This window comes from Rosa rugosa, chromosome 1, assembly GCF_958449725.1.
Source record: "Rosa rugosa chromosome 1, drRosRugo1.1, whole genome shotgun sequence".
NCBI classification, from domain to species: domain Eukaryota; kingdom Viridiplantae; phylum Streptophyta; class Magnoliopsida; order Rosales; family Rosaceae; genus Rosa; species Rosa rugosa.
The window spans coordinates 24473899-24484067 of NC_084820.1; the positions used below are offsets into that span (position 1 = coordinate 24473899).

The 10169-nt window shown below is 36.1% G+C and overlaps 1 protein-coding gene across 1 annotated transcript; it reads right to left on the bottom strand.

Moving 5' to 3' along the window:
• Positions 1-509: 509 nt before the first annotated feature.
• Positions 510-5037, bottom strand: LOC133726599 (L-ascorbate oxidase). The gene is made up of 5 exons (XM_062154215.1): positions 4732-5037; positions 4535-4627; positions 2352-2564; positions 2070-2258; positions 510-1831 (listed from the first exon to the last, which is right to left on the bottom strand). Exons 1-5 carry the CDS (start codon positions 5020-5022, stop codon positions 866-868), a joined length of 1752 nt encoding a protein of 583 aa, XP_062010199.1. The 5' UTR covers positions 5023-5037; the 3' UTR covers positions 510-865.
• Positions 5038-10169: the final 5132 nt, after the last annotated feature.

A 10169-nucleotide genomic window follows, 5' to 3' on the forward strand; every position in this document is an offset into this window, starting at 1 on the left:
TATTTTTAGGGCTAGATTACATGCCTTGTCATCAGAGACTGCAAATCCTCTTCTGCAAAACAAACTTATTGTACTTCTGATTGGCCAAAATCTTTGCTGGGTGAAGCTTAACCACTTGCACTTGTTGAGAAATTCTTACGTAGAGAAAAGAGAAAACGTACCACGTAGCTGGTAGGGCTGCTCAATCGGTGAATATGCAAGGAAGTGTTTTGGGTATTTCGTTTTAATAAGTAAGGATAGTTTCAGAACACATTTAAAATTTTCTGGATTTTAATTGGGTTGTTCTACCCGCCATGTGGTAGGGTAGTCCTATATAAGAATCTCTAATATTTCAGACTGAAGATTCCAAGTCAATGATTGAAACTTGGACCATTTGCATTTCAAGAAACAACCAATTAAGGAACTTCCATGCATGCCTCGCCTCACATGCATTACATGAAGATGGACTAGTCAAATGGTTGCTTCAAGTGTGAACTCTTAATAGTAAGCCATAGCTAACAGTGACTTTTCAATTTATTGAATGATTCAAAATATTGGTATAAAAATATAGATATACCTATGCTATACAATTAAAAGGAAAAAATCAGACTAGAAAATCAAAGATCTAATTAGTAAATTACAACTCTGGTGGTATCTAAACTCCAGTTTTATGTGACCTCTTTCTGAATATGACTTCAAAAAATCTAGAAATAAAATGTATACTATAAAGAATATAACAATGAGTAGTGCTTGGCATGAACATATGCACGGAAATTCTAATAGAACTAGATCGTACGTACTACATACTAGGGAAATTTGTCTACGAGTTTGATAGAAGCTCTCGTCTATACAGAGTGAAGCACTCCAAAAGTATCACGATTCATGACTATGGTCTGTGCATTACTCCTTTGGTTTCACCACACCCCATTATAGATGAAGGCAAGTTTCCCAACCTGTCTATTCCTTCTGCAAACACCACACCCATTCCCATATAGAAATGAGACTCTATATGGCAATGGAAAGCCCATACACCTGGATTATCTGCCCTGAACCTCAAAGCTGTCCAACGGTATGGATGAACAGGCACAGTGTTCTTCATGATAGGATTCACCAAATTGTACTTCTTTGGGTCATTGTTGATGTCAAACTTTCCTTCCCCATATCCGAGTACCCAAAAATCGTGACCATGCAAATGCCACGGATGCGTCTCGCTGTTGTTCACAATCATGGTGTTTGCATTTTGCAGGATTATGTCCACTGTTGTGTTGAACTGGAGCCTGTAAATCCCATCACTTGTTGTAGTACTGTTGTTGTCTGCCACTTTGTAGATGTCGTAGTTCAGAGAGTCATACCTTTCCGGCGGAGGTGTTTGATCAAATGCATCAGTGAGGTTTTGTTGAAGTGCAATGAGATAAGGTGTGTGAGGAAGAGTTAATGAGACATTATTCACTGACCAGCGCCTATTGCCATTTAGCTCGTTTTGGGTATTGAGGAAAACAATGACTCTGTCTGGGGTTTGGGGAGGGGTGTGAATGAAATCTCGGTGTGCCTTAATGGCGAGACTTTGATTTAGACGGGGCTGAACATCATTCCAAGCCGGCCCTGCTGGTGGTACTGTTGGAGGAGATCTTCGAGGATGGTTAGGATAGTAATTCAGAAAGGCTAAACCAGGTGCGGTGGTGGTGGTGGCATTTCGGCTAACAATGTTGGTTGTCATCCAATAGTTTCTTGAAGGGTCTTGGTCTGCTTTTATTAGAACCGAATATGTCTCACCAGAATATATGAACAGGTTCTTTACAACAAATGGCTCTACATAATGCCCATCTGCTTCAACTACTGTCAAATTATGACCCTGCATCATAGAGTTTCAATGTTAATTGTATGCTTCTGGTAAACAATTTGCAAATAGAAAATTTCCTATAATACTGTGTTATGTTATGTTGTCAAATTGTACATGTTGTTAATAAGTCTTTTTATATAAACTTCGTATCTATATTGATAATGTGACGACATAACAAATTAGCATTAGCGAGATCAACTTATACTGCATAATATGTATGGTTGGAAATACATGAACATATATGATTTACCTCTATTTGAAAACTGAGGGCCGATAGAGCAGTCAAACTAGCAATCCTTAGTCGATAAGTTTTGCCAGGGACTACAGTCACTGCATAAGGAGAGCAGTCAGGACTAGTTGTGTTACAAACACCAGATTCTAAGCTTGGAGTGGCGATGCTAGAGCAGTTGAATCTTCCTTTTCCTTGTATCAAAAGTGACTGAAATTTACAAGAAAGGAAAACCGATTAGCAACCAGAGTTACAATGGGAAATAGTGGTTAAATTTATTACAAAAACTGTTGATGGACGTACCTGAGGTTCCCCAACCCAGACAAAAGGATTGGAAGATAGTCCTACTGCATGTTCATAAGTGCTTCTGTGGTACCAATCATTGAGTATGATGCTTCGATCATAATCATAGATGAAGGGCTCGGATTCTCCTTCAGGAAGCGCTACTCGAATTGATCCATATAAGCCAGCTTCTCTTTGCATTCCATAGTGAGCATGGTACAGGTAAGTTCCAGGCTATAAAAAGGCAAATCATATATATAAAGATCAGTATAACTTGAACTTGATTTATAAATGATAGTTTCAAAAGTAGTCTCTATATTTGTTCTGCTTATGAGTACATAAGGAAAAATGTGTTTTTGAGAACCACTATAAAATTTTAAATTGCTTGTTGGAGAAGAAGCATCTAATTTCTAATGAATCTCTTCAATGTAAGGGGTCTATTTGAGAGTGCTTATGTTGAAATTCCTTTTATCAGAACTGCTTTCGTTAAAAGCCAAAAAAAGATCTTGTTTGAAAATCCAAATGCTTCCTTCATATTCACTTAGAAGTGCTTTAAAGGAAGGGGTCGTGACCACTTACCCATTTTTAGCTTAAAAATTGTCCACCTACTTCACTAAGAGTTTTTTAACCCCATTTATCCAATCTAACATCCATTGACAGTTTTGCCCCTATTTTAATTAATAAATTACATCTCTCTCTCTCCCCTTCTCCCTCTCCCCCCCTCCCCTCTTCGATCTATTCTCTATCTCCTCCCCCCTCACCGATTTCTTCTCTCACCGAAGACTTTCCTTCTCTCCTCGCCGGATCGTCGTCCACCTCGTTCCATCCCCGCCGCGCAGAGGAAAAACGTCACCCTCTCCAACCATTCCCTTCCCCATGCCTGAATCAAAAGCCCAGACGCAGATCGAAAAATTCCGATCGGATCCAACCCATATCGGGTCAGATTGCACCGAGCCAAGCAACATCACGACGATCCCATCAACTCCGGTCCACCTCCGAACCCACGACGCCACTCTACGCCTCCGATAGCCCTGAACTCGACGTGGACCAGATCATTGACGGCGGTGGCAGACTGTTGATGGTGGAGTCGGACTCGGAGGAACGAGAACTCCGAGCAGACCAAATCGCCGACTGCGGTGGCCGGTGAGTCTGATTTGGATTCCGGCGAGGGCTTGGGTGTGATTCACTCTCTGCTCTACCATCCCACCGATCCCCTCGTCTCAGATACCCCAGCCTCCAAATCGCTGCCGGGGAAGCACCGGCGAAAAAAGAGCCAGTCTCACACTTTGGTGGTGCCCAGAGCATTTTTTTTTTTTTTGGGTATACTGTGAGCAAAAGGCTTGTAAGGAAGGAAAGAAGAAAGAAGAATGAAAAAAAAAGGTTTTATTGAGGAGTTATATATGTCTATTGCGGGTCAATAATACGATTATTAAGGACCAATAATAAGATTATTGGGGCAATAATAAGATTATTTACTTGGATAAACCTATAAAGACTTTCAAAATTATAAACATCTTCTTTTTTCATTAATTATTGATCCCTAATAAACTTGTTATTGGGGGGCAATAATATGTTTATTGGGGGGCAATAATATGATTATTGAGAGGCAATAATATGATTATTGGGGGGCAATAATAAGATTATTTATTTGAATAAACCTACAAAACCTTCAAAATTATAAACATCTTCATTGTTTATTAATTATTGATCCCTAATAAACTTGTTACTGGGGGCAATAATATGTTTATTGGGGGGCAATAATATCAGACGCCGGAATTCGGTCACCAGTCCGGCAGTCGGATTCCGGTCACTGGACGAAGGACTCCGGTCACCGGTCGCCGGAGTCCGCTGCCGGCCATTGGTCACCGGAGCACATCAAGGTGGAGGATGACTTCTCTCTCTAAGTGAGAAAGAAGGAGAGGGCAATAAAGTCCCAAAAATAAATAAAAAGAATAAAAAAAGAATTAATTGGGTATTAGGGAAATAATCTCTTAGAGTGTTTTGGATAAATGAGGTTAAAAAACTGTTAGTGGAGCAAGTGGGAATTTTTAAGCTGAAATTGGGCAATTTTTAGGCTATAAGCTTTTCTGTCTGACTTTTCCTTCCAAGCACTTTCAAATAGTCCCTATCAAGAAGTTTAATTTTAACGTAAATAACTCATAAACAGAGCTCCTAAAGTTCATTGCAGAAAGTTCCAAACTTACCCTATCAACAACAAACTGATATTTGAAAGTGTCTCCAGGCAATATTGGACATTGAGTCACTCCTTCGGTTCCATCACTCCATGGGGTTCCAATCTGCAACATGTAACAGAAACAAATTAGATACAAAATACTGGTTTGAAACACGAATACTCGAGGAAATCAATTATAAATGATTGGAATTTGGAGTATGGACGTACCTGTCTGATACCATGCCAGTGTATGGCTACATTTTCTGTTAACAAACTATTCTTTAGCTCGACGACAACGGTGTCTCCCTGCTGAGCAAGTATGGTTGGTCCCGGAGTTTTGCCGTTGGTGGTGATAACAAGCTTCTTAAAGCAATCAGGGGACTTGTACTCATACTTCACCTCCCATTTGTAATGCCTAATCCTAGCCTCCACCGCTGGAATCTCAACCAGACAGCAGAAGAGTAAACACAAACCCAATAACTTAAAAATGCAGCTATTTCTCTGTAAAAGCGCAACCATTTCTTAAAACTTTGGAGCACATGCACTGATATTATATTTTGATGAAAGGGCTTTGGAGCTTTAGCTCCATTTATAGAATTATAGTAGTCTTGGTCAATTTTGGTGGCTGATAAAGCAAATTGGTCTTTTTTGTATTTTTGCATGTAATTCCATGGAAATTCATTTTGGATAAAGACATTGTTAACGTACATGTTTTCCCGAGTCAAACAGAAAATTTATCTGTTCATAGCCAACTCTTGGTTGTTAAATAATTTCTAGAAAAATGAAAGGCTCATAAACTTAGACAAAAAAAAAAAAAAAATCTTCACGGACAACTTCGAACTCGGTTTAAGATTCTCAAATTTAATAAACGTTGAGTCTTAAAACCCTAAAAACCAATTAATTACATAAAGTAATAAAAGTTGTTCTAGCTAGGAATCAAAGATTGAGCCTTAGCTGAGAATAGTAACAGATGTATATGACATATTAGTCTTTGGGTTATATGTTAAACAACGTTCTTACATTAATTCCAAGAAAAGAAGAGACTCATGTTAATAATTAATTGACTTGACTTAAGCCTGGAGGGTCTCTTATTTATGGTCTTTTCGGTCAATGATCTACGTTTAATAAAAATATATAAATATATAGTTTTAAAAAGTTATGAGAACGCAATTTATCCCAAAAAAAAAACTATAACAACACCTAATTTTGAAAAGGCAATCCTTGAATAAGGAATTAATTTGTGCGCGTTGTTTGACTTGTTTCGAACTTTCTCCTCAAAAAAGAAAGTTTGAATGATTATTTGGTTGAGAATTCTAGCCAGACCATTCATGTCTCCAACTGTCCATTTAATTTCTATTTTTGGTAACTATATGCTCTATCCAAATACACACCCACCAGGCCACCACCACCACCTCTTCGACGTTCTTTCCCAAATCAGCCAAGGTTCAGAAACCGCCATTGCCTTATAATGTTAAGAAGGAGATATGGAAGCCCTTTCGTTGAAAGGAAGAATGTGGCAAAGCCCATTTTCCTTCCACGGTGTTTAAGAGCAACAAGGGGAAGTGATGGCATGATGGAGGACAGAGGTGGGAGATGGTCTTAGGTCGGGCCTGCTCTACCACCGGATTGGTAATTTAGTAGGGACCCCGCCAAAGAGAACATAAAAAAGTAGGATAAATTTCTTCTGTGGTACATGAGGTATGACCGATTGGACACTTTGGTACCTAATCTTCAAAAGATGACAATTTGATACCTGAACTTAGTCTTCGCTTGACATTTTGGTACTTCTGTTAATTTTTCAGTTAAATATAAAGATAAAATTGACATTTAGAATATATGTATAAAAAATAAAATAAAAAACATGATTTGTGGGTGGATGGCTGTTCTTCATCATTTTATATTTTTATGGGTATGAATTAATGTTTTTGGCTTATGTTGAAAATGAAATAATCGAATTTTATGTTAGGGTACCATTTTCTTAGTTTACCCTACAAACATTTGAATTACTAAAAAATTATATTACCCAAGTGTAAAATGACTGATAAGTACACTAATTTTCTAAAATTCAAATATGTAAAAATTGATACGCCCAAAATAAACGCTCAATTTAACACTGCAATGATGTAGTCGTCAGTAGTAAAAGATAAGCAAGGATCGTTCGATGCCAGAGATTGAGGGTAACTATATTAATCACACAAAAGAAAACAAAACAAAACTAACACTAAAGAAAACGTCACACAACAAAAAGAAAAGAGAGAAAGATGGAGGGACAGAGAGAAGGATTGAAGAGGGCGTTGCAATCCTAAAACGAACTCAACTGGGGGTTGTGGTTTTTTAACGAAAATAAACAGAAAATAAAGTAAAGAAAAATGATTTTGAGTTTAAGGTTTGAAAGATATGGATGAAGATGTTAGGAACTCGGAAATCCACCACCAAAACATGCTTGAGACAAATTTATCATCCTAGTTTCAATTACTAAGTCGTGAAAAGGGTTTCAATCAAGAACAAACCATGAACGCATGCATAAGTTCTTATTACTTCCCTAGATTACTTAAGCAAGATGAACGCACCATTACTAAGCCTTTAGAATAAACAATCAAGGTATAGAACGCTATCCTATCAACAATTTATTCTAAGCATTAATCATATGTGGAAGTTTGATCAAAATAATCCAATACTAGTGTGGAACGCCTACATAGCATGCAATCCTTTTTATTTGGTTTCACCTATTGTCCTATAGGTTTTACTACCATTGAAACAAGCATTATTAACCGTTTGGGAGATTAAAATACCTATTTCTAGTCCCACTCACATGATCATAATATTTTATGTGCGCATTCATAAAACATAAACATGCAAGAGTTATCTGTAAACCAAAACCAAATAAACAATTTCACAACAAAGCAATCACGAAACTAGGAATCAAAATATTGTCAAAAACATATCTTAGGGGCTTCAAACCTCGCCCCTAACAAAAGTAGATTAGCCACACATTGTCTTAAAGTTCACAACTAAAAACATATGAGTTTGATTTACAAGAAAGTAAAAACCGTAAAGGGAAGAAGATGAGAGCCACGAATTCACTTTTAGGCAGCCTTAGACGCAAGAACTCCCTTCAAGATGGTACACGGCAAAGCTTGATGAAGATGGATGATGGTGTGCACGGTTTTTGCTTCTTGAAGTTGAGAAATTTTAGACTTTGTGAACTAGGGTTTTTAGACAGAAGATGGCGTTGTAGATGGGTCCTTTTTTTACGTTTTGCAGATGCTCTATATGTTTGAGGAACACAGCCCAAGTTTCCTTCTCCAATTCTGCTTTAAAAACTTTCCCTAGTTGCTTGAGGATTTCTTCTAATGGGTGCACAATTAAATGATTTTCAAGCCTTAGTAATCTTCCCAAAATCTTGAGGAATTATTGTGGGAGTCTCCTTAGTATTTGCAGCATCAATAACCTTCCAAAAATGCCCTAGAAATCCGTCCAAAGAAGAGTCTCGGCCAAAATGCCCTGTTTTGACTGGGATTCAATTTCTGTCTCTGAAGCTTCCTTCTTGGACAAGAAACGCCTTTCTCTCGCCACTTTTCTGGATGGTTCTTGACTCCTACGTGTTCTATGATATCACATCTTCTATAATGTTCAATAACCTTCTGGAAAAACTCCAAGTAAGTCACCGGAAAAGATCTCCCAAAAAGCTTCGTGAAAAGCTGACCATTTCTGCCTTATCGGGAAGCCTATTTTGAGCTTGGTTTCCTACTGCCTCGTTGACACTTATGACTAGTTCTTTGGCTCAGAAAAAATAAATATATAAGTAATTAATTAAATACAAATACTACTTAATTTCTCATTGGATAACATTAATCTTTATCTTCTCCACCCAAATTTGAATTTATTACTATCATTTTGTGTTTTTGTTGTCTCTTCATCGTTAATTCGTTATTCAATTCACAAAACCATTACTTTTAACTTCATCAAAATCTTTGCAATATTCTTTGTGAACACCAAAAGTAAAAATTTAAAACACAAAAAAAAAAATCAATCTCTTCTTCATTGATCATTGTTGTAAATTTACTAATATTTTTACATGGATTGAAACAGAGAACATTGAAATTGAAAGAAAAAATTAAAAAATGAGAGTAAATCAGATTATGATTTTATTAAGAAATTTTTATAAATTTTAATCTTTTTATGAGTATAAATTAAATGAGATATTTTAGTTAAAAATATTTATTTTTTAATTGGATATGTCATATAAGGATATTGTTGGAAAGAGAAATGAGTCAAATAAGTAAATTTAATAATTGAAATTAAAATGTAAGGTGTAATGAGCAAGTAGGGTGAACAAAGAAAATAGTAGAGTGGCAATAGCCGCACTCTTAAGATATATAATAGTCATGATTTTAACACCCAGGAGACTATTCCATCGAGGTATGTCTAATCCACTGAAAGCAGTCTTGTGGGTGTTTAGATCACGAGGACTAAAATTTTTAAACATAAAATTCAATTATGTCATCTTCAACATAACCCAAAAGCATTAATTCATGTTCATTTGCTCCCAAAGGACCCAGAAAATGATGAAGACCCAGGGCTGATGGTCATCAACCTACAAAACTCATGTTTTTTATTTTATTATTATAAATATATTCTAAATGTCAATTTTATCCTTATATTTATCTAGAATATTAACAGAAGTACCAAAAGGTCAAACGGAATCTAAGTTCAGGTATCAAATTGTCCTCTTTTGAAGGTACCATAGAAGGAATTTACCCTGAAATGTAAGAGATCAATGGTTTGGGATTCGACAAATGTAGGGGATATTTAAGGTAGTACATTTGTTTCGAACAAAACAATTTTATTTTTTTGGTATGAAATGATTAAAATCACCACCTCATAATCACCTCATAATGCCGATGAGACTTCAATATATGACTACAGCTCATTGAAATTGGAAATGACTTTGTTAAAAGCACAAAATAGTTTTTTTATAAAAATTTCAAAAGCACCTAAAATGCTTCTTTTCGGGAGCAGATACCAAATTCTTGTTAAAGAAAATCACCAAAAAAGAGTTATACATAAGGCTGGTGCTATTCACACACCCTTTTTATCTATTCACACACCCCTTTCTAATTTTCTATTACTTTAATTCAATCTTTTTTTATAAATTACCCTAACTACCCTCTCTTGTAAATCTGTTTCTTTTTCAATTTTCTTTTTTCTATTTGGCAATTCAATCATAAATCAAACATAATTATACAATAAATCAATTTTTTTACCTATAAATGAAAGAAAAATAATACGTTTATTAAGTGGAATGACATGTATTATTAGAGAAAGAATATGTTTCTCAAGTAATCACCTTCATCCAACTGAATCCAAATTGTAAAGTTTGTCCTTATACTTTGCAAAGTACCAAACTCAATGCTTGTTGGTTTATGATTCTTAATACAGGTGCATCATCCTGAAACAAAAAAAAAAATAGAATCGACGTTCTATCCACTTCAGCCACATGCTTCCACACTGCAGCTGATGATGTGCACAAAATTTGGAGATGCTCTACATAATATTGAATGCAATGAGTTGCAATCTTCGTGTAGGGACAAAATTATGTTCTACTAGCATAATATAGTAGAATAAATCATTTTTATAATCATAAGGCCATCATTATTAGGTTA